The sequence below is a fragment of the Vigna umbellata genome, chromosome 1, assembly GCF_029865625.1.
Source record: "Vigna umbellata cultivar VRB3 chromosome 1, Vumbellata_1.0, whole genome shotgun sequence".
Taxonomy (NCBI): Eukaryota; Viridiplantae; Streptophyta; class Magnoliopsida; order Fabales; family Fabaceae; genus Vigna; species Vigna umbellata.
The window spans coordinates 58,411,011-58,436,117 of NC_142165.1; the positions used below are offsets into that span (position 1 = coordinate 58,411,011).

At 33.3% G+C, this 25,107-nt stretch overlaps 2 protein-coding genes across 2 annotated transcripts; both read right to left on the minus strand.

Moving 5' to 3' along the window:
- Window positions 1-11,949: 11,949 nt before the first annotated feature.
- LOC124840386 (S-adenosyl-L-methionine-dependent methyltransferases superfamily protein) lies at window positions 11,950-14,874 on the minus strand. The gene is made up of 2 exons (XM_047316432.2): window positions 13,335-14,874; window positions 11,950-12,228 (listed from the first exon to the last, which is right to left on the minus strand). The coding sequence occupies exon 1, from the start codon at window positions 14,482-14,484 to the stop codon at window positions 13,357-13,359; it is 1,128 nt and encodes a 375-aa protein (XP_047172388.1). The 5' UTR covers window positions 14,485-14,874; the 3' UTR covers window positions 11,950-12,228; window positions 13,335-13,356.
- A 4,196-nt stretch (window positions 14,875-19,070) lies between these two features.
- RPN12A (regulatory particle non-ATPase 12A) lies at window positions 19,071-23,037 on the minus strand. Its single transcript, XM_047316431.2, has 6 exons — window positions 22,833-23,037; window positions 22,137-22,215; window positions 21,271-21,373; window positions 20,770-21,033; window positions 20,305-20,416; window positions 19,071-19,548 (listed from the first exon to the last, which is right to left on the minus strand). Exons 1-6 carry the CDS (start codon window positions 22,935-22,937, stop codon window positions 19,408-19,410), a joined length of 804 nt encoding a protein of 267 aa, XP_047172387.1. The 5' UTR covers window positions 22,938-23,037; the 3' UTR covers window positions 19,071-19,407.
- Window positions 23,038-25,107: the final 2,070 nt, after the last annotated feature.

The following is a 25,107-nucleotide window of genomic DNA, read 5'->3' on the forward strand; positions in this document are numbered from 1 at the left end:
CATCTTCTTTTGGTAGACACTTTATTCTTCCATTAAATATAGTAAATACATTTATGCTATGGATTTTGATTGTTTAAATATTACTATGTAACAAAAACTGTAATTTTAATTTTTTAAATCCAATCATAATAAGAAAAAAAATGACAAAGGATTTAATTATGTTTTAGTCCAAAAATTTAAAATAATTTTTCTTTTGATCTCCAATTTTTTTTCAATTTTTTTATCACAATTGAAAAAATATAATTTAATTTCTAAGTGTTAAATTTGAAAAATTAAAATCATTTTTAGACAAGACCATAAATCTTATATCCTAAACCACAAAACCTTAGTCTCTGAATCTTAAAGTTTGAATCCTAAACCCCATACAACTAATTTCAGTCACTCGAATTTAGATTCTAATCATATATTTATAATTTGAGAGATTAAAAACTAAATTTTGGACCAAAACAAAAATTACTCCAAGGGAATCAACATATACTTAAACCAACTCTAAGTTTGAAAATATTATCCAAACAAAAAAGTGCAACAATTTATGATTGCATAATATTTTAAAATTAGAACAAAGATGATGAAATGGGTTTATAAATCTTGATCAATACGTCTTAGAAATAATAAATAATTTAAAGATTGAACGAACGTTTGTTGTCAAAATAATAAAATAGAACAAGTATATTGGCATTAGTTTTGTTTGATAAGGATTGACACCAAATATTATATTGAGAAAGTCAAATAACATTAAGTTGAATCTGATAAGTAACTTCCTTTCTGTTTTTGGGTGAATTGATACATAACCTCGTCATATCTACCTATTGTTTTCCCTAAAATCTATTAAGAACGTGCATCACGTATATGAGTTTGCACCACCACATCATAACATAGTAGTCTAAAATTGGAACTCGTAATTGGATCATAATTCAGCATGTATTAATGATAACAATATATATAAAATAACATAAAAGCATACAATATAATTTAATAATATAAATATGGAAAAACCGGTTATTTAAGTTTTTTTTTACTTTTTAAATGTAAAATAATATGTTAGGGTGAATTGAGAATTTAAAACAAAGACTAACTTAAAACCTAGTTTAATCTAAAAGAAAAATTTACTGACTTTTGTTTTAGTCAAAAAGTAAAATTTAATTAGTTAGAGTGTCAAGACCTTTAAATTCAGTAGATAGTGGAATCCAGGTGTAGGTGTAAGGATTTAGAAATTCAGAAAGTGGAAGACATGTGTGCAGAGCTAAGTGGCTGATCGGTTTATTGACGATAGTATATAAGCAAATTTTTCAAATGTCGTGCCACTTTCTGCATGCACTCATTCTCTTCAACCTTATGAGTTTCAGTTTTCTCCTCCTTCTCTCTAAATTTTTTCTCCTTCTCTCTACAAATTCTTATCTTTTCCTTCTTCCGGTCATCATTCAAGCAACACTTAAGTATTTTGGGTGTCAAGCTCTCTCTTTTAAGCCGATCAAGTTTCTGTTTTGGAGTTGGTAAGTTAAACCCCTTCGTCCTTTTAGGATTTATGCATTTTTTGTTATATGCAAGCATTGTTCAGCTTGCATGTGTTCATCAAACTCTCCCTTTGAATCTATCTTCTGTCTTTGGATCTATGATTGGTTCATTTTCACCAATCAGCAGTTGTTGGAGGTTACAGAAGTTACTGGCAGTGTAGGCAATACGGTGGAAGCATAGAAGTTTTCTGGTTTCGAGATAAAGGAAGCTAATAATTTAATTACATTTTCTATGTTTGTGTTTGGAATCTATGTTTGAGCGGTTGCATATATGAACAATTGTATGTTTGATTAAATTGTATGAAATATTCTATATTTGAACGAAACATGTGAGGTGGTTGATGGGTTCTGCACATTTTGTAGAAAATCTAGCGATCGGTATAGAACGATCGGTTTGGTATCATGTTTAAACAATATTCAGTTTCGTAGTGATAATCTGGTTAAGTGTGGTATTGACGTTCGGTTTTAAAGGTATTCGTTTTGATCTCGATAGTTGTAGGGTAGGTATTATCTTTTAATAATAGTCATAATAGGTTAGCTCTCGTTCTTAGTAGTATTCGATTTGTATTGGTGATTGGTCTCTTAAGAGTTTACTTTGAGGATCCTTAGTTGATAATTGATCTGTCTTGTATTGAAATTTAGGGAGTATACTAGTTGGTCTAGACATAACAATTGAATGTAAACAGTGTTCGGTCACATACTGATCTCGGTAGTGCTCGGTCTTATACTAAGCGCTCGACCTCAGTAGTGCTCAGTCTTATACTAAGCGCTCGGTCTTAGTAGTGCTCAGTCTTATACTAAGCGCTCGATCTCAGTAGTGCTCAGTCTTATACTAAGCGCTCGGTCTCAGTAGTGCTCAATCTTATACTAAGCGTTCGGTCTCAGTAGTGCTCAGTATTATACTAAGCCCTCGGTCTCAGTAGTGCTCGTTCTTGTACTAGCACTCGGTATGTATTGGGTTAGGTCTAAATTCTAAGTGTTAGGCCTAAGTTGATAGTGTTCAGCCAAAGCAAATAGTGATCGATCTAAGGCAATAATATTTGGTTGTTTTAGTGTTCAACCCTAAAATCGTGTTCAGCTTATGCTTGAGTCTTATTCTTTAAATGACCACTCGATCATGATCTTATGGGTAGTGATTTTCCGTCCGATCTTGTTCATTAAGACTTGTAGATCGTTAGTTCGGTCGTTCTCAAGGGTGTTGTTGTTTTACTGTTGTTTGGAATTATATAAGTGAAGAAGTATGATGACATTATGGTATGTTGTGAATTGTATTATATGGATATGAAAGAGTGTTCCAAGGAGGAATATCTCAGAAATGGTATTGGGATTTGTAGAGTATGAATGTGGGTATTGTTAAGCTGACGTTTATCCTGATATTATGTGATTACTCATTCTCACATAGAGAGGAGTAACTCATGTGTGAGAATGGCAGGAGGTCCTAGTCCATAAGTGTAACTTAGGCGAGGTATAACGGGCTAACTCTGGTGACAACTGTTGAGGGCATCCCAGCTACTACACCATCCGGGCGCAAAAAATGTCGTAGCTACACAATTCATACAGTCCGGACAGTCAGAGTAAAATTGATCGATCAATGCATATATCATATGTTCAGTCATTGTTGAGAATGTATGTTTGGTTGTTGCATGATTTATGTAATTGGCTTTACTTACTCTTGTATGTGTTTGAATTATATGTTGTATCAGATTAATTAAATTACTCTAGCTTACCCTACTTTCCTGTCTTGTCTTATGCTTTCCGATTCGGTCGTTTTCTCTATTGCAATGATCATCCTGTGGATGTGAGCAGAAGGTGATGATTGTTCGGTGGAGCAGGCTCTGGAAGATGTTAAACCTGTAGTCTAGTAGGACCGATCGGTCAGCAGCTTGTTTATATTTTGTAAATCGTTCAGTTTATACCGTGGATTGTATAACCGGTTGGTTTGTTCATATGTTTTGTATCTACTTTCTTAAAGTTTTAATTTTATAGTTATTTTGGATAACTGTATTGTTAAAATAATTTAACAGCTCATGGATAACTGATCTAATATATTATTAATTGTGATAGATCTATAATATAGTTATGCTATATTTTGGGGATGTTACATAGAGCATTTCAATATATGATTTGTCTAACATTTGTTTCAAAGTTCTTCTTTTTATTTTTTTTCTTTTAACTCCATTTTTTTTCTTCTATAACGTTTTATTTACTCCTTTTTTAAGTTTTTAATGTTTCATCTTTACTATATGACTTTTAACTCTTTTAGTAACTATCAGGTCAATAATAAATAAAATCTTCATGTTTTAAAACATCATCACTTTGGGTTTATCATCACACAACCCCCGCCCTTTAGCTCTTCAAAGCAAAAGGCTAAAAAAATATATGACCAAATTATCTTGATTTATTTTTGGCTACCATTTTGGACCTATCATCACACAACTCCCTCAGCCTTAGCATCGCAGAACGTAAGGCTATACAGTTTTAATTTTGGACTAATTATATATCTCTTATTATAAGCCCAAACAGTGTTGGGCTTCCAAAAAGAACTACTAGGGTGCATGACAACTTAATATTACATTTTCTAGTTTGTAATGTTCGGGAATATAATGTAAACATGTTCCCTCTCATGGCTCAATGTTCTTTCACTCATTAGGCACCATTTAGAGAAATCGACCAAACTTTCTGACCATGTTGTATTTGATAAAAGTACATGAATTTATTTGCAATAGGTGTTATTTGCAAATATTTACAAAAGATTTCAAAATCCTTAAGACAGGTCCAACTATTAAGGTGTAACTGACTCGATACCACTAGCATCATGTACAACATATGATACTCAAAAGTAGACAAAGGAAACACAACATTTAAGTCTTTAAACATAAATTCATATATAAAGTAAAGTTAACAATATCATATAAAGGTTTTCGGAAGACCTTATCACTCTCGTTACAAGCATCAACCTCTACAAACTCAACCCTTTCTTGATGGCAAATGTTAAAAGACGAAATAAAATCTTCTACCGACTTGATATTAAGAAAATCAGAAGTAAAGGTTGTAACCTCCCCTTTAACCCAAAAGTAATCGGGATCAATAATGGGAGGAAATCTATTTCATCTACCCCTTTTAAGAGGTTCTTTAGGGACCTCTAAAAAATTCATAGCCTTACACTTCCCTTTACACCCTTACAGATAGGACAGAGGGGAGGAAGAGAGTTAGGTTCCTCTAAACAACCTTTTTGAAGGATATAATTAGTACAACTCGAAAAATCATCATCTCCAGTGGTAATACTCTATTGGCTAACCAAGGGATGTATTTCAATAGAGGAATTAGAAATAGAAGAGGAAGACATAGGGACATACCTAGAACAAGGAAGAAAACAAGCTTTGAAGCTTGGACGAGGAAGAGTGTGAAATGAAACTAGGGTAATAACTTAGAGTAGGAAAGAAATATAAGAGGAGATGAAGGGATTGAACATTTGAAATGGGGTTTGAGAGAAAGCAAAACACTCTACACAATGGTGGCAAAGTAATTCCAAACGATTATTTTTGTAATTAAAATTAAAATTTCAAATTAGAAGACGCCACGTGCTAATAAAGGTATCGGAAAGGATGCTTGCCAAAAGTTCTAGAGGCAATAATCACAACTATAACACCCGTTAACGAGTCATAGTAATTAAATGTACCAAAAAGGTTGATCTTGTGCCTAATTAAATAATTGTAATAGTTAACAATCAAATATGTTTTGAACACGTTATAATCATTTCACGATTTTATCAACAATCAAATTAGTTAAAATATTGTGTTTTCTGCCAAATCCTTGTGGATAAGACGATTGTTATTGATAACAGTTGAAAAACTGTTATTTTCATGATTAAAATTGACACTAAAAGCAACCTTTACACTTAGAAACTAGCTTGAAATCATGTTTTTCTTCATGTTTTTAGAAATAAGAGAGCTGGACAGGTTTATGCTTGATTTTAGTGTTTTTGTGCAGGTTTTAAGGTGAATTTGGTGAAAGAAGTGAAGAAGGAGAGAGATGAAATCAGAAAAGACAACAAAAAGTGCAAAAAGGAGAAGCCGAAGTCACCGTTCAGCGGCAGTTTACCGCTGAGCAGCACTCAGGAGCTTGCGGGAGGTTCGCTGAGGGGCAAAATGGCCGCTGAGGGGAGAAAACAAGTCACGCACTCACCGCTGAGCGGTAGTTTACCGCTGAGCGGCACTCTGGAAGTCACGTGAGGTCCGCTGAGGGGCAAAATGGTCGCTGAGGGGAGAAAACAAGTCACGTACTCACCGCTGAGCGGTATTTTACCGCTGAGCGGCACTTTAATGGGCTTGGACTTGACTTTTTGTAATTTACGAATGATATATAAGCTTTAGGGTTTCCTAGGGTTAGGCATCGCTGGCTGGAACGAAGCAAACACTCTCTCTTCCACCCCTTTGAAGGAGGATCTTGGATGCTGAGGCTTCCTCTTCACCTTTTTAGGGTTTATTCTTTCATTCTTTCATTGTAATTCATCTAGGTTCACCATGAATATGGTGAACTAAACTCTGTATGTTTGTTGGGGAATCAATGTAATCTTGTGAAACTCTCATATATGGAATCTGTTTTTACATCTTTTAATTAAGACTTATGCTTTCTTTCATCATTAGTTAGGGTTTTTCCTCTTTGCTTAATGCTTGCATTGTTTAACTCATTCGATGCATGATTATTGGTTTTGTCGATACGGGCACGTACGGGGAAGTCTAGATCCGGGGAATTTCTCCCAATTTTATATTGGTTGTCGTTAAGCTCCTGCACTTATGAACTGATCATTAAGAATGCTAGGAATTGTATGAACTCGTGATTAGGGAGAAGCCTTCTGGAAAGGTACATTAGAGAGTGGCATTAACAATGATGATTTGACTGTTGAATTCCTAAAAATATATGAGAGTGGATAAGATGAAATTGAACCCCAACAACATATTCATATCTATATTTCATTGAAAGTGTTTATCTTTTGCTTTTTGCCAGTGATCAAAATTCATGCATACATGTTTATTTTCTGTCTTGCATATTAAACTCCAAATATTTCGTTTGTAAGTCTTAGTTAATCAAGAAACCACATAACTAAACTAGGCCGTGAGTCCTTTGGGAAGAACGATACTTGGTCTTACCAAGTTTATTACTTGAACGATTCGGTCATACTTGCCGATTGAAAACAAGTTTGTGACATCATAATTTGGTGTTCATAAATTTGTCCATCAGTTATACTACTAACTACCCAGTATACTTGTTAGTATATTTCGTTATTACTTGGCTATCAACAATTAGTTACTTGGGGCTTTGATAGAAAAGTTGTGTGGCCGCTAGCGAAACATTCGGTGGTGACCAGTGTCATAGTGGTGACCCTGGCTGAGTGGGTTACACGTAGTGGAGTTGGGTGTTCCTCCCTTTGTGTCTCTCACGAGGAAAGAGAATTGAAGAGTTTACCTTTGTGAAGGAAGAACATCATTTGAGAGTTTGGATTTTTTTTTTTTGAAGAATAGGGACTTAGGGTTTGGGTCTGACTCATTCCTACTATCGCATCACTTTCTATACCGATTTTATTGACTAACCAATATAGAAAATCTTTTCCAATTTTACAAAAAGTTCTACTGCATCCTTTTCTATATTGTTTAAAATCTAACTAGTATAGAAATGTATTTTTCTATACTAGTTCTAGCTCCAAACGATTAGAAAATGTTGCATTATTTATAAAATTATCACCACATCTTTTTTTTATACCTGGTAGATTATAACTGATATAACACTAAGCTATAAAATGCGTTTTTTGCACTAAAGTTTGGCCCACATGGATGAGGCATCTCCTCTGAAGCTTGGAGAGTAAAGGTTTACCTTTCTAGAAGGTAAAGGGCGCTTCAGAGCCTTGGGGAGCAAGGATGATCATGCCTTCCATACCTAGGTGTCTTCTTTAGATGACTTAGTTTCTAAAAGCCTTCTTATTGTTTTTGTCCTTTGTTTTTGCTAAAAGGTCCATTTCATCACCTATAAAAGAAGACATCTTTCTCATGTAAAAGAGTTGAATATTTTGAGTTTATACACTTATATTTGACTACCCTATGTGAGTTGGCCTCTTTTTGTAGTGTCTCTTTCTCTTAGCCTTGTTTTGAGCTTGGTCTCAAGTGGCAGCATCCCCACCTGGTTTGGGTTGGTGAGACTTTGTTCCCCAAGTGGAATGATTCCACCTCTACCACCTTCCCCTTTTAGTCTTTCATCTTTTGTTTAATTTTCTTTCATGTTCATGTTTATTTGTGCATCTTTATGGTTCGACTATTATCATTTCTACATGCTTATATTTTCATTTTTGTTTAATTGAACATTTTTCTTTTCTTGTGAATTCTTGGAAGTGAACCTTCACATCTAGATAGCCATTTGGTTATCTTAATATCCAATGGAGATCTTCTTTAAGTTTTCTTCACCTTAAACACTGTAATTCTTAGAAATAAAATGGGTCTTCATAATAACTAACAATTAGTTATTAAACTTCCAAGCTCGTGGAACTTATGCACCTATTTAATCCATTATTATAATTAATTATGTATGTTAGTATAGTCAAATAAGCCTAATAGCTAAGATCCAAATATGTGATCCAATTGATATATTAACCATCATGAAATGAAATAAGGAAAAGATATAATGTTTATGTGATATATGATTATGATAGAAACAAAACTCGTTGAAAATATTTATCTATCAATATACATTTGATATTCATAGGTCTTAAAAGGCTACAAAGATGCAACTACTTAATAGAAATACAATTCATTTTATTATCATTTTTATTCAAAAATATTTATTAAAATTCTCTTATTAACTTAAATGTGGATGATTTTTTATAGGTGCATTTTTTGTCTTTGTAATTGACGATCACATGTCAACAATTCGATCAGTCCAGCTCAAAAACTACTCAACCAAATTTGATAAAATATATATATATATATATATTTCAATAAATCTTACTAGATCTTCGTAACTAGTATTTTGTTTATATTATATATTCGGAATAAGAAATTTCTTTTCTAACTCTATCATTTTCTTCTGCATTCTCGTAAATACTAAAGTTTCCACTTGACCTTTGAGTTTAATTTTTTTTTTTAAATATTGCAATTCATAATCTTTCAAATTATGTCACACAGGACATAGAAAAATTTATACCAGACTACCCTATCTAGTTTAGAAGTCAATTTTGACTTTTATATTATATAATTTATAAGTTAATTTTGTATTTTAAATTGCAGAATTTAAAAATTATTTTTTAGTGAAACAATTTATAAATTACATAGTTCAAAAGTCGTCTTTTACAAATAACTTCTAGATTTTGAATTGCTCAATTTAAAAATATTTTTTCCATAAAAAACTTCCAGATTATATAATTTATAAGATATTTTTGAATTACACAATTTAAAAACCATTTTTTACATTAAAAAAGTAACACTTTTAAACTATGCAATCCAAAAATATTTTTTGAATTCTAGGAAAAGGTAAAACGAAAGTTTTAAAACTCTGTTTTAAATATTTATTTATAAATGTATATGTAAAAAGAAAGAAATTAAAAGAAGTGGCAGATTCTATGGTGAGATGAATTACAATTTTTAGTTCGCTTTTTGTAACATAACCTGTTTCGTTTTTAATAAATCAAAACTACATTGAACTAAAGGATGTCAGCTTGACTTGTTTCTCATCCTAATTGGGAATACATTGCTAAAATAAAATTTGGATATTCTTCCATGAGTCTACAACATAACATATGAAGAGAATGACAATAACAGCAAGATAGTTTCTTCATCATTTCCATAAATTTCTTCTTGTACTCTATTATAAGGAAGAAATCCCATATTTCCCTTGTAATTTGAAAATAAAAAATAATTTGAAATTATACATTCCAGAAACTTTTTAGATTGTATATTTGAAAAAGTAAAAGATAACTTATAAACTATACATCTTAAAATTTATTTTTTATCTTCTAAATGCACATTGGAAGTCAAGATGGTAAACCCAGAGAAAATAACAAAAAACAAAACGAATTGTTCAGTTTAAAAATGGCAAAATAGAAAAAGATTTGAGGGTGCGGGGAAAACTTACGGAGGTGCAGGAAGAAATTTCCTAACAGCAAAGGGATGGCATGCAAGAAGGAGTGACACTTAGGATGAGAAAAAGTTGAACTGGATAAAGATTCTGTTTGGAGTGTTACTCCCTCCACACCACACATTGTTCCCTATATCCCTTATTCCCCTTTTGCCCCTTTAAATGATGGTGGTTAAAAAATAGTTACTTTTCACCAACTTCATTTAATTAATTATGAACTGAATTAATTATAATTACGTAAATAATTATAAAACAATTAATTTAAAAATTATCTATAAATTAATTTACAAAACAAAAAATTAATAAACTAAAAAGTAAAAAATAAAAAAAGTCATTGAATGGCTTCAACAGATATAGAAAATCCATTTAGACTTCAAAATATATACCCAGCACAACACATCATGTTCACATAATACATACCAGCGCAACAAAGACAATATACATTCAAATCAATTTATATATCATGCTATCTATTATGCAACAAAACCACCAACCTGGCACAAGAAAGAAAACATCAAACTCTACGGATGGAGAACAAATAGTAACACAAACCAAGCACCACACGAACTCAATAAGAAAATGAAGAACAAACAATAATAAAATGGAGCAAAACAAAAATGGGGAATGAGGGATGGAGCTTGACGAGAATGGGGAATGGGAGAACGAGGAAGAGAAAAATAAGAGAAGAAGAGAGAAAATAAGAGTGTGGGGTGGGGGTAAGATGTGAGAGAACGAGGAAGAGAAGAATAAGAGAGATAGAGAGAAAGTAAGAGTATGAGGGTGGAGGTGGGGCGTGGGAGAAAGAGGAAGAGAAGAATAAAAGAGGAAGAAAGAAAGTAAGAGTGTGGGGGTGGGGTGGGGGTTGGTTGTGCGACCTTAAATTTAAAAAAACGAGAAGGTGTAGGAAAATAAGGATCTTAAGAAAAAGTTAAAAAGGATTAATGATAAAAGTAATAAAAAGAATTTTTGAAATTAAAAAAATGGAGAAATGTAAAGAGTCGTGTGGTGATAGAGGGAGTCACACTCTCATTTCATTCATTGCCTGTAAAAAAGTCCAATTTATTATCTATTAGATATATGTATAAAAAACACCCATAAATTTTTAAAATGAAATATAAACAAAATCTAAATAAAATTATAAAAAATATAAAATATAATATAAATTAAAATTTGATTTTAATTAAATTTAACTTAATAAAATATAAATTTATTTTGATTTTAAATAAAATACTGGTTGTGGATATGAGTAATATAATACGGACACCAAACTTATTTATAAAAAAAGATTATTATATGTAGGTAATAGATATTTATAAATACTAACTATTCGCTACATATATCCATGGATAGGAAAATGTTTGCCATCTCTTAATAGGGCAGTTTGATCTTATACACACCCACAGGGAGCTTGTGGAAAAGAGGGTGGTGCAAAATGAAATAGTTTTCTCTTAAATAACCATATGATAATTTTATAACCTCGTGGTCCTTCTAAGTAGCCCACCCTAGTGGTCTTTTTTCTATGCTAGACGTTTAGAAGGGCAGCTTCTTCCTGCACCACTATATATTTTTTCCTGCATTCCTATATAAAAGAAATTTCTCTTTTTGTTCTTTTACATTGTACAATTTAGAAGCCAAAAAATAATTTATAAAAGCCATTTCTTTACTTTAAAAAAGACTTCAGATTACATGTTTCGCTTCCAGATTTCATAATTTGAAAACTTCCAAATTGAACAAATTAAAAGCAAATGACTTCATAAGTATACAATCTGTAAACTCTTTTTTACTTACCCTTTCCAACAACTTCTGGAAGTCATTTTTGGTTTCAAATTGTGTAATTCAAAGAAAAAATATAATTCAAAAATAAAAAATAACTTCTATAGTGTATATAATTCAGAAAACTTTCGGATCATATGATTCAAAAGTCATTTTTAATTTCCAATCAATATAATCTGGAAAACGCAAAAATGAGAAAATTTGTTTATAAATACGGAAGTACATGAAGAAATATATAGAGATACATGAAGCAACTGCTGTTTAGGTGAATTAAATATTGAAAGCTGACTTGAAGGTCTAGCCTGGCCAAGCTGAGTTCCCAAAACTCAATTCACCTAAATTTTTAGTCAAATAAGATCAGGGGCTTCATATTAATAAGTTACAGAAGGGGAAATGACATGAAACTTATTTATTTTTCATGTTGAATTCATATTCACACAAGTTTTCCAACAATGATAAATGAATTATCAAATGAATGCGGACGATCGATAATGATAAATGGCAAGCGCCGCAAAAAAAAATGTATATGAAATCCAAGAAGAAAGAAAATGGCGTTTCTTATATTTATTTCAAAACAATTAATTAGGCATAATAATTTAATAAAATATAAGTAAAAAAACGATCACAAAAACTATTTCCTCAACCAGGTTCCCCAAGTCCCCACGGATATACACCTGTCATCGACTTCTTCTATCTTTGTTTCAACGGGTTATGATCCATCACTGGGCATGAAAATTGCTTCATTACGTGCCCCGTAAACACCTATCAACAAGGAAATCCGGATAAACCGACCTGTTTATCATCCTTACAGCATATCAAACTGCAATGTGCAAAACAGAGCCAGAATAATCAGATCAGAGACAGAAATATGAAGTTGCAAAGTAATTATATATCGTCAAAGTAACATATTAACCAAGAGAATTTAGAAGCATTTATAAAAGAAAAAGAGATAAATGGTGTCCTAAATTTACAGGATTCATTTAGATCAAGCACTGGCACACCCTACTAACTAACATTTAAATCACGTTATGTTTGTTTTACAGAAGAACACTATCCGGCAATGTTTCAGGCAATCGTTAAGATGTCCAAGAACAACCAGAAATGTAGCCGAAGTACTCTTTGTAATTTATAAACTTGAGCAATCATCTTCTCTTGAGCAAGCTTTTAAGGTCTAATTCTAATCCACAAACAATAGTTGGCATCGAAAGCGCCCCCCCTCTTTTTGACACCCAGTACATCAAATTTAAACTCACATTAATAATCACACAATGAACTTCAGATTAAATTAGGAGCCAAAATACACTCACTCTTACGTTATTTAAACAGAGACTTAACCAATAGAAAAATGCACTCATCTAGGTGTAAACTGAAACATCAAACCTTTTTTTTAAGGAATAACTCCAAAACACCGCCATTATTTTATTGGTTAATTCATTGATTTAATTTTCATAGGTCAATTTAAAGAAGTTTACATTATCAATCAACAACAACCGATCCTATACATAACTTCTGAAGTAATTACTATAAAAATCAATAATTGCACTATATATGGAAACTTATACATGACATTAAAAAAAACATCATATTTACATCATTATAAATAAATACAAGAGAATTTACAGAGTTATCCCATAAAAAAATTATTGCAATGTGTGATTAAATACTTACCATAACTTTTTATTGGTTATTGACTTTTAAAATTAATGTCTTCAAATAAAAGCTGGTTTCATAATTAAATTACTACGAAGCAACTTGTAAAATTGGCTTCTACCTAGAGGTAAAGGGCAAGTTTCAATAAAATAGATAGAGCAAGAACAACAATGATATTAACTTGTACAGTATCTATCTTGGGTTTATGATCAATTAGCACCGTTCTAGTTAGATTCTTAACTAAATGATTATAGAGTTAATTTGCAAATTCTCTACCTTTATTTGGGTCTAACGAGCGTCATCTGGACACAGGCTTCTGCAGCAATGCTGTCAAGAAAACTTCACCATTCTTGACGCCACTGGCATCGGTCTTATTCCCCGTCGCCCACTTCACCTTCTTGTAGCCCAATTTCCCAATCAATGGCGCATACAACTTCTCAAGATCCACCCGTTTGCTGAAAAAGTGATCCACCCAAAGGTATCCTCCACCCCTCAGCACTCTATCAGCATCAAACAGCAGAAACTCCAACACCGTCACCGGGATCCACCGGTTCACGGCGCGCCCGCACCGCACCAGATCCACCACTCCATCGAACAGCGGCAGCCGCTGCTGAAGCGGCACGTGCAGCGGCACCAGTCCCCGCAGCGCCACGGCCTCGCTGTTCGGGGCCGCCACGTTCATCGTCGTGGTCACCACCGTCACGTTTCGCAGTTTCATTGCGGCGGCAAATGATCCGGTGCCGCCGCCGACATCGAGGCCGAGCCGAAGAACCGACTTCGCCGCCTTGGCGATCTGGAACAGTTGGTTAATCGGGAGATCCAAGTCGCTCTTGTAAGAATTGAACTTGGAAACGTCGCGTGAGGGTTCGAAGCCGAGGTTAGGGTTTTGCCTGTTGAGGCAATCAAAGGATTTGCAGGAGTAGTGATCCCAAACGACAGCGTTGTCGGGGAGGGAGGAGGGGAAGGGGTTTTGCGGGAGGGAATTGGGGGGAATGGGTTTCTGTGGCGTTTGGGAGAAGCAGCGGCGGCGGGGGAGTGGGTGGCATCCGCGGAGGATTAGGGATTCGGCGAGGTCGGAATCGGAAGGGCAGAGAGAGAAGGGAGTGTAAGTCATGTATTTATGGAGGAGTTCAGGGTGGTTGTGGCATGATGAAGCAATTGGGGAGAGGTGTGAGTAGAGGAGTAGATCTGAGGGGATGGTTGATTTTTTGGATGGGTTAGAATTCTGGAGGCGCGTGAGGTGGTTGATGGTGGCGCGTATGGTGTGAAGCTGGTGTAGGAGTTGGTCTGGGACAGGTGGTGGTGGTTTGGGGGATTTGGGGGATTGGAGGGTGGAGGAGAGGTGGTAGAGGGAGATAATGTTGGTGGCCACCATGGCTATAAGGAGGAGCAAGTTCAGGGTCATGGTGGTGAAGGTGAACCCCATTTTCCTCACTCACACTCACTCTCTTACTCTCACTCTCACTCTCACTCTCACTCACAGAGTTTGTGATTATCTCTCTCTTTGCCTTTTTGTTTTGGTTTGGAGTAAATTAGTGTTGGAGAGCTATAATTGCTGTTTTTGAGATTCAACAGTGGGGTTTGGAGGTTGACTATTTTGGACTTGATTTACCTAGGAGTGTAGTGTGTAGGAGAATCGATGCATACCAAATTCAAACCTTTGGGTAGGGTGGTAGGGCACTGATTGGGATCTGTACTCTTTGTAGGACCAGGAATCTATATTTACTGTTTATGTAAATCTAGGATGCAGAATCTATTATATTTCTGCTTCTGTTATGCAAAATGAACCAAAATTTGGTTTATGCTAAGTAAGTGGTTTTCTCTTATTTCAATATTGGTAGAGTTAAATGTGAAGTGGATGCGATGTTAAGTTTATGCGAGGGGTTTCAATGACTTGAATAGAAAGGACTTTGGATCTGGATCTGATCTAATGTGTGGTCTTGTTATATTTCAAGAATTGCATATCTGCTAACAATTTCAGCACATTTATGCATAACATGTGTTACCCACATTTTTTAATTGTTTCTGTTAGGGTTGAGAAAAAGACCGACCCGTCCGAAACCATTGCACCGTCTGGCTTCGGTATACGAATTCGAGTTATTTGAATAAAAATATTTGGATTAAAGCGGGCTTTTACAGTTTAATACAGAGTTTAAATTATAGACCCCTAGATATCTTACCTGTGAGTTGACTATAAAATTAAAAGTTTTAATGCCAGTTCTAATTCTGAAATATTCAAGAAAAACACTGGGTGAATGGTGTTTTTTAATTATTTTTTTTTTGTAAAGCAGCTTGTAAGGATAATATATATAAACTGGAAAATGTTTTATGCTAGTTTCTAACTAGATTGGTGAATCAAAAGCGTTATTAGATAGGAAAATAATAAATCACATATTTTTATACTAGTTTGTTTAATCTGAATCATTCCTCATTTTCTCTTAATATTTATTAAGGAGTTCTACTAATTTTTTTCAAGATTACATGAGTTTTGTCTCTCTAAGATCTCACCGAGTATTCTCACCACTATTAGTTACAACGAGTATTAGCATCACTCATGGTTTCTAGTTAATACGACTTGATCGAGTTTAGCCACTCCTGGATCTAATCCTAGACAACTATTTAGACATTCAATTCAATTGAGCTGAACAACCAAGTATTTGAGTTCTTTTCAGAACTAATAACAAAACCACAAATGAATTTTCTACAAGGTACAAAGATGATTAACTCTCAACGAGAGGATATGTATTCTAATACAATATAATTTGTGACACTTGAAAGTGTTTCTCTTTTTCACTTGGATTTTCCTCTCAAAGAATATTGAGCTTCAGGATGTATGAGCACTGCGAGCTTTTCTTTTTATTCTCTTCACGTTGCTATTCTTATGTTCTTTTTCTTGCATTTACAACAATCTTCTCTTTAACCATTCTTCTACATATAGATAACCATTAGACAAAAAATTGACTTCTCAAGAGCTGGTAGCCTTTAGATGTGAAGTCTAACTTTAGTCTACTTTGTAGGGTCCAAAGTCTTTTCTTATAGGCTTAAGTGAAACTTGAACTTGTACGATGTGACAAAGCAAATGGCTTCAAGGAAATATTCCCAAAATGTTCTTAATTTTTCACAATGTCTTTTTCTTGGGTGTCGTGACCTTGTTCATATCTTTCTGCTTTATTAATCTATACGGATAATACCAAGAACAAAGTATACAAGCATCGAAGTACTTTTTCGTACATGCATTAAATATTTTGAACATTGATAACTGTTAAAGCATGTTCAAGAAATTTTATCATTTGTCATTTTTATTCATACATGCATTGTTTGGTAAGACAAATGTATATTCATCAGATAGTATAAACTTAAGATGTTTTCTCAAAGGCTATAGCATTTAGCGGTCACTTATCAGATGATGTTTCCTCTAGAAAAATTTTCTTGATATAACATTGTATTTGAATGAAAATTTCTTTTAATCCTAGTGTTATATAAGAGATAGACTTTTGTTTTCATAAGAAGTTAGTTTGTTTTTCTCATATAGTCTATGAAATGATTCAATAAGAGACATTATTTATGATTTTCTGAATCATTTAATCAATTTTGTCTAAAAAACATTATTTTGGGTGTACCTTCGTCTAAGGCCTCGTCGACAATCAATAGTTATTGGTTCAACCACTAGGAAACTTATGAAATGTTTTTATGGTCCCTTCCAAGTTACCAAGAAGATTGGTGAAGCTGCATATGAAGTAGACCTGCCACCTTCTACCAAAATTCACAATGCTTTCCATGTGAGTCTCATCCATTCTCACAAGGGGCCATTACCATCATCTCCTCTGTCCCTCTCACCTAATATTGAGGATCACCAACCAATTTTGGAACCAGCTGCAATTGTGGATTAGGAGAGAGATATTGATTTCCCACATCTGGCATTCAAGTATTGATCCAATGGAAGGGCTTGTCACTGAAAGCAACAAATTGGGAATCTTGGTCTCAGGTTCAACAATAATTTCACCTTGAGAACAATGTGCTTCTTGATCAGGGAAGGGGTGTAAGGACTACAAAACCCATATTACTTGATTCACCTACAGGTCCAATGACCACTTCATATACAAGTCCCATTATAAGTCAGAACCAAGCAGGTGCATCAGATAAAGACTATAACGAGTACACCAAAGGATTACATGCCAGCCACGTTACCTTAGGAATATGTGGTCATGTATTCCCATAAAAAAAGGAAAAACCATTAGGAAGGATTGATTGATAATACTCCTCGTATTTCTTTTTATTATTTGCACATGATTACTTAATGCAAGGTTATTACCAAGTGCATATAGCATTGTATAAAAAAGAGAGAGACAATAAAAAAAACATTTTGCCTCTGTACTCATTCTTTCCTTTTTGATGTTCTTCTTCTGTTGTTCTATTATGTGTTACGATCAGTTTCTTTCATTATCCATCCACATATACCCCATATTTGATATTATTCAAAATTGACTAACTCAGTGCTTGAAATAATCAGATATAATTTAAAATAATAAATTCAGATTGTGCTGAATTAATTGTGTTGAACCCAAATTCAATCTAAATCAATTGTTGCTAAGGCTAATTTCTATAGATAATTTGTATCTTTCTCGTTGTTACTAATCACTAAAAAAAGTGTTAATTTGAATTTGGTGACCGAGTAGTGGGGCTCACAGATAGTTTGTATCTTTATTTCCTTTTTATATCTTTTATAAAGCTAACTTTTGACGGAAAAGGAAGAAACTAATCTTCATACATGAAAACGAGTGAATGTTTCTTTTTGTCAAGGGTAAATAGTTGTGGAGCTATCAAAAAAAGTCATCACATACTTATTTCAACAACCATGCTGCTTTTAACACTATTTTTCAATCAAAATTAAACAGTTATCTTCCTATTGTACACATTAAACGTTAACACCAATTATTGAGATGAATGATTTTAATTAAAATATAATACCTTTAAAATGTTTTTGGCAGAACAAAAGCAAGAAACTTATAACACTTAAATTCTATGCATATTTTAGGGGAAAAAACAAACGTTGGCTCGATTTGCTAAAACTTCTTTTAAGAAATTGAATTCAAACTTTACACTTCAGAGTTATAAAACACAGGGTATGAACCCAAATAGAAAATTGATTCCATAAGTAAAAAGACATGAAACTTTGGTACCAGTTTTCAGAGTGTAAGAATATGGTGAGAAACACTTATGAAAAAAAGTTCTTCGATGATTGAAAGTAGGATTAGGATTTATTTATGATTGACTAGAAAAGAAAATGGTAGTAGTTGAAATTAGACGTAAAAGTTGTGATATAAAATTATAAAATAATATATAGCAACAAAATACACAGCAAAGAAAATAACAATCACGTCATAATCCAGGTTCATAAAAAAAATAAAATAATAATTACTCAGTTAAAAAATATAAAATTTGTTAATACTCAATAAACTACAAAAATTTTATAGGAAATTTTAAATTTGTCAAAACATCAAAATTTAACTTTAATCTTAATGTAAAACAATTTAATCTGTATTTATGATGAAATATTACTTTATAATGACAATATGTAAGAAAATGTTTAAAACAAATATAAAGAAAACACATCCCAGTTTTGAAGACTTCTAGAAAAAATTACACACTTCAAATACTAAAAACTTTCATTCGGACATAAATTAAAAAATATACAATCTCTTAAAGAATAAATAAATCATTCAGAAAAAGATTAAAAAAACATACACTTTCAAAGAAAAAAAAACTATTTGGGCACAAATCAAACTTGAATAATGCAAAAGTACCTGCTGAAAGCAAATATTTTTATCGTCGTGACTGAACACAAAAATAACACTCCATAAGGGTTCACAAATTACGATAGAAATAAATAAGTCAGATCTCAATATTTTCTCCTAACTACTATCACATACAATTTGCTGATTTGATTTGTTTAGAAAAAGAAAAACCCAACAGCCGAGCACATAATTCTAAAAAGAAAAGCCAACACCCAAGTGACCAAATGCATGACTTGGAAATTTTATATCCCCATATTCTGGGTATGAACCTTTCTATGGCTTTAAAATTTAGACTACAGAATCATGAATCATATAATCATCAAAATAAAAAAATAAAAAGTACGTATGAAACATTTTTTTCTGTTTCCAGAGCACGATGTAAAAAAAATAAAAGTAACCATACAGCCACCTAAATGATCAAAATACAGTGGTGAACAATTTTTTAGTTCCGCATTGAATGAGAATTAAACAATTTCAGAAGACAATATTAGCAGGCAGCTATTATCCAGGCACCTAGAAATTTTGAAACACAAAAGCCGCCTTCGCATATCTTTTCAGACAATCCTCTCCAACTCCCTAGCATAACTAAGTGTCTGGTTGATGAGCTGCAGAGAGGGAATTTCTTTGCACGGAGCAGATTCTTTTGCCTTTTGGAAAAAGACACTACCATTCTTTATATCCCACTCAGGATGTTCCTTCAATAAATAGATAATAACTTCAGAACATGAGAGAAAACAAATGTAATTATTGAAAGAGATATCAATATTTTCCATGTCCGTTTGAAACATGAAAATAGAATTTATAATTATAATTCCAATTCCTATTCTAACAACTGGAATACTTGAGATCATGATTTATAGATTTGGTCTGTACAAATAATTAGAGTGTAGAATTATAAGTTTTAACTTCAATTTCCTTTTGTTAGAGGATGAGTTATGTCATGTTTGAATAAAAAATATTAATTTGAAAGTGAAAATGGAGAAAATAGTCACCGGTCATGGTAACAGAGGGACAATAAGTGGTGGCACTGGTCACAGCGGTGGGGAAAGGGTGATGACAACAATAGTGATGGTGGTCTTGGTGATGACAAAAATAATGGTGGTGGTCTTGGTGGTTGAATATAGGTGGTGACAATAGGAACACTGACAGTGGATAGTAGTAATCGTGGAAGCTAAAGCGGAAATAAATAACAGGTATGTTAAAGGGGAGTGAAGTGTGGAAATTGTGATTCAGAGGTAGAGGTTAGGAATTGTTAAAGTGTGAATGTTATTAATATTACAATTCCATGGAATTGTCTTTTCAATTCTGAAAGGACTTCGAAACATAACCATCATTAAAGATCAAAGGTTGAATTCCGAATGTCAAGTCCAATCTCATGCCCAATTCCAATATCAACACCTCCCTCCCCCGGCAAAGAAACACAAAAATTAAGGGGACATAAGATGGTTCACCTCTTTTATATATTCCAGGAGTTCCTGATCTAATGAGAACAATAACATTTGCTTTGCATCCTTAATTGAAAGATAGTCATATGCCTTCTCGCTACAGCCTGCTATTTCATCTCTGAATGTTTGAAGATAGGTAAAAACTAATTAGAAAATCAATATAGATGCACCATCGGAAAAGAATAGAACCACTAGAGAGGCAGGTGTTTGAGCTTTAAGTTTACAGTAAAGGTCGTGCTTCCATCAAATTGCCATTGCAGGAAGCAAATAAAATATTATATAGAATTACAAGAATAAAAATTACTCAAGTTAATGATAATTCTAGAGATCAGTTTGGAAGAGAAAATTCCAAAACAGTGTAAACTATAAGCCCAAAATAAATCAAGTAGGGGTTCCAGTTTCCTCTTGTTTATCACTTGAGTTCAACCATCCCCTATGCAATCAAAATAAAACAATAATAGCAAATATTACCTGACAGTCTTTGCCAAGAGATCCATGAAGTAAACGTATGTATCATGCGGTACAGTCTGTCTAGCACTCAAGACACGATTATATGCTCCTTCCATAAAAGATTGTTCCAACTCCACGGCATGCTTAATGCAAGGATTCTCTAGTGCAGCAGAAGAAAGTAATTCCAACTCAGTATGGAATTCAGCAATCCTATTCTGCACAAGTAGTCTCAACAGGTTGAGACCGAGTATTGGGTACTCCTGAGGTGATGGTGGAAGCCGATTGCTGCCACACAAGAAAAGCCCCCATGAAATACAAGAATCCAACAAGGAAGAGTGAAAGAAGAATTGCAAATAACATCATATTTTAATATTGATACTACTTTAATACTTCTTGGCATACACTATACAAGTTTATAAGTGAACAATCAGAAGATGTCCATTCTTTGCTTTCGTTGCAGATTTATCTGTTCCAGAGTAGAAATGGATATTTTGTGTAAAGAGAGGGACAAGCAAAAGTTACCAGGCATCTGTATAATAAGGTTTCAACTGGAAGAAATCCCTCTCAAAGGCATCTTGATCCTCGGTTTTCACACTAAGGACAACAGCATGCTCGTATATATCCCCTAGAAGTTCAAAAAACCAACAGAAAAAGGAAATCTTAGATATAGAACTTTTAACTTTTTTCCTTTTCATTTTTGAAATATTTATTGTCTTATTCATGTTGATATGATTCAGTCATTGAGATATAGTTTATTAATTTCCTTGATTATCAATATGGTTCTAGAAGTGCAAAATCCAACAGAAAAAAGAAATATTAAATATAGAACTTCTAACATTTTTTTCTTTTACATTTTTGAAATATTTATTATCTTAACCATGCTGATGATTCAGTCATTCAGCTATTGTTTTAGTAATTTGTTTCATTCAATCAATAAGGCTCTAGCTCATTATTCTGCTGCCTCCAAGCATCTAACATTTTCTAAATTTAGATGAAGAAAAATTTATTATACTCTTTTCATTCTCTTCTAGTGCAGAGTAAACCACATTAACCATTCCTCATATGGTAAAACAAAGGTTAACTTCTCTCAACAACCAGATAGCAATATTATCTTCTAACAACAAACACTATTGTTAAGTTTCAGCTTTACTTACTGCCTACAAGATAGAGGGTAAAGAAGAGAAATTCCATTTTCAATCACAAATAGCTTACAGGAAAGCCAGTGCATATTGATATCCTTTATGAATCAGCAAATTTAAGATTTGCGAACAGGTTTCGCTTTACTACTTAAATAATTAGTCTAAGCCTAAGCAATGGCTATAGGCCTATGAACACAAAAAAGATGGGGGTAGGGGAACGCTGTAACAGATTGGAGCGAAGAGTGTTACTTGCTATTGTTAACTCATGAACAGCATTAGGTGTATCTGCAAACAATGGTGGAAGGCTTCTGAACCCTGTCAGTAACACCTACAAATAAACAGCGAGGCAACAATTAAATAAATAACAACAGCTGCAAATAAGCACCAAAAAGAAGGAAGCTAAGACCTTTCAAACCTCCATCTTGTATAGATTATAAATAGACATGAGCTATGAATTCAAGCTGTTTGTAGCATTAATCATAAAAGTCTTTGCCCGATAAATACTAAGAGATCATATTTCCAAGCAAAACCACCCCTTTGAGCTTGAGTGGGGAACTAGTAAATCAATCAACACACTTTATCCTCCACAGTACACTCCCTCTCTCTGATGAGTCAAATCCAAAGGTGAAAACCCAATTTATCTGCCCGGTGCATATTGTTTCCAAGAGATAACTAAGAAAACTTCTTAAATCTACAATAGCGTTGGTTTCAGTGTAATCTATCTTACCCAGAATACTTATTTCTATAATGATCTCAACAGAAGCAACATACCCCATCCGACAACTTTCTCACTTCCACAAGGCCAAGTTCAAAATAAAAATAAATTGAAGAAAAGCAAACAATGCAACAGAATCGATCTTCAAAGAGAAGAAAGAAAGTAAATGATGAGCGAATTTTGGAACTCAGAGCAATAAGTAAACTAGGGTTAGGTTGGGTGGGAAATACCTTTAGTTGAGAAAGGAGATTGGAACAGTTGTCGTAGTCGTTCCTGAGAAACGAAGCCTTAAAGCGATCGAAGAGCTGAGAAACCTCGGTTAGCTTGGGATCCATGTCTTCTCAATTTGGATGTGCAGTGCTTTCACAACTTCGAAAAAGAATAGCTTGAGTGCTCCCAACGAAAACCTTAGTAGACAAGAATCAGAGGGATACTGAACGCTTCGCGACTTTCATATTTCTATGAAATTGGCCTCGGGCTTTAAAATATAGGCCCAACCCATGTTTTATCAGTGTTGACGCCCTTTATTTATCATGTGAAAAAAAAGGGTCAAGAAATACATTAAACATCCAGCATGCAATCAGATCGGCTATTGCTTCCTACATGCCCACAATTACTAACTGCACCTCCTTTCACAGTATTAAGAAAACACTCCAATAACTTTCACCATTGTATCACAATTACTACCACGAGGGATGATAAACAAATTCGTTGAAGGTTATTCCATGACAGATAGTTGTAAATATTTATTACCTGTGGTAACAAGTAACGAATATTTTAATATCTTTCTAAACGGGTTGAGTATAGATAATATATTATTCTGTTACTCGAATAAAATAATAATAATAAATTAATTTATATATTTTTTAATTAAATTTAATTAAAAATAAAATAAAATTATATTTTATTATACTATATTTAATTAAAATTAAATTATAATTTATATTTAATTTATATTATATTTTTTTGTATTTTTATTTAAATTTTATTTTTAAAAGTATAAAATATTTTTTTTGAATATATGCGGATATTCAGATTTAAAATATTCACATATATTTTCTAAGAGAATACTCACACAAATAGTGAGTGAGCTGTGGGTCAAATTTTTATTTTACGAATCAGATTGCGAATAGACGTACCCGACGTGTTGTCCTCCTTAATTACCACTCTCACACTTTTAGTGCTTCCACAAAAAGAAAACAAGAAGAAGAATTTTGTTGAAAAAAAAAGAGAAGAAAAAGCTTGATTGGGAAAGTTTTTTTTAAATGTAATTTATATATTCCTCTTTCCAAAAGTATTCTATGTAAGAATATTTCAGAAAATTCATTTTGGAAGATATTTTATGAGTTTCGAAAAGTTTTTATTCCAAAAATCTCCTTCTGAAAAATTTATTCTGAAATTCATTTCACACATTCTAAAAATGCTCTTCTGATTCTGAAAATTTTAGTCCTCTAATTTCATTTCAAAAATGAAATTTTTGTTTGAAAAATTAAAAAAAACTTACTCGAAAAGTTTTCAATATATGTAATCTGGAAGTCATTTTTCTTGAAGATAAAATGTTCATATCGATGTTGGGAGTGTGCGAAGAAATTCGGAAAGAACAGGAAGTAAAAGTAGATTCACTTCGATCATAAGAACATATTAAATTTTATTTTTAATTAATTGTATTTATAATATAGTTCTTCAAGAAATATAAAATTTGGAATTTTTTTGTAATGTATAAATGTTGAATATATTTCGTGAAGATTTTTTCCAACTTTTCATGTATGATCCAAGTTACAACTTCATACTTTCACAACTCCACACTAAGATGTTTCAAGTATTCGTTTCTCCGAGACCAAAAAATGTTGGGTTGGTTAAAGTACTCTCTGACGTAAGTTAGTAGTACATCATATAATAAATGTAATAATGACGAATTAATTAATTATTTTATAAATAGTATTATTTATAATAAATAGGTTAAACTCCTATTTATGTAGATTTTGTTTACTTATATCTCCGTTTTTTTAAATCTCCAATTGAGTTCTAAATAGTGCTAATTTGAATCAATTGGGCTTCTGCCATTAAATTGGTTTAACAGATGAGGTAAAAGATTGACGTGTCAATTTGTTAAACATGACATTCTTTACGTTGTGTACATGGAATATATAATTAAAAAAAATTTCAAATTAGGGTTCATCATCTTCAACCTTACCTTTGATCATCTTCAACCTTAGGCGTTAACGACATCTCCCGAAAACAGTTCACCTCCTGTTCTGTTGTTTTCTCCTTCTTCACCACCAGCTTCACTTCCTCTACCTCCTCCTCCTGGCGTCGCCGCGTCCTTTCGCCTTCGGCCTTGACTGTGGCATCCACCGCGCCTGCTTCGAGCGGGAAGTTGAGGGCGGCCTTTGAGCCACAGAGCCTGAAGGCAGCACGGTTGTTGGCCTTGGCGGCCTCGATGGCGGTGCCGAAGGTTCCAAGCCACACTCTCGACCCGCGCTTGTTCGAGTCGCGGATCTCGGC

Bases quoted from the DNA above. Each gene is read 5' to 3' on its own strand.
- LOC124840386 (XM_047316432.2), bottom strand. From the start codon at position 14,484: ATGGGGTTCACCTTCACCACCATGACCCTGAACTTGCTCCTCCTTATA.
- RPN12A (XM_047316431.2), bottom strand. From the start codon at position 22,937: ATGGATCCCAAGCTAACCGAGGTTTCTCAGCTCTTCGATCGCTTTAAG. The intron at 21,374-22,136 runs GTAACACTCTTC...TTGAACTTCTAG, and splicing joins TCATGAGTTAACAATAGCAA to GGGATATATACGAGCATGCT. The intron at 19,549-20,304 runs GTGAACCATCTT...TATTTATTGAAG, and splicing joins TCCTGGAATATATAAAAGAG to GAACATCCTGAGTGGGATAT.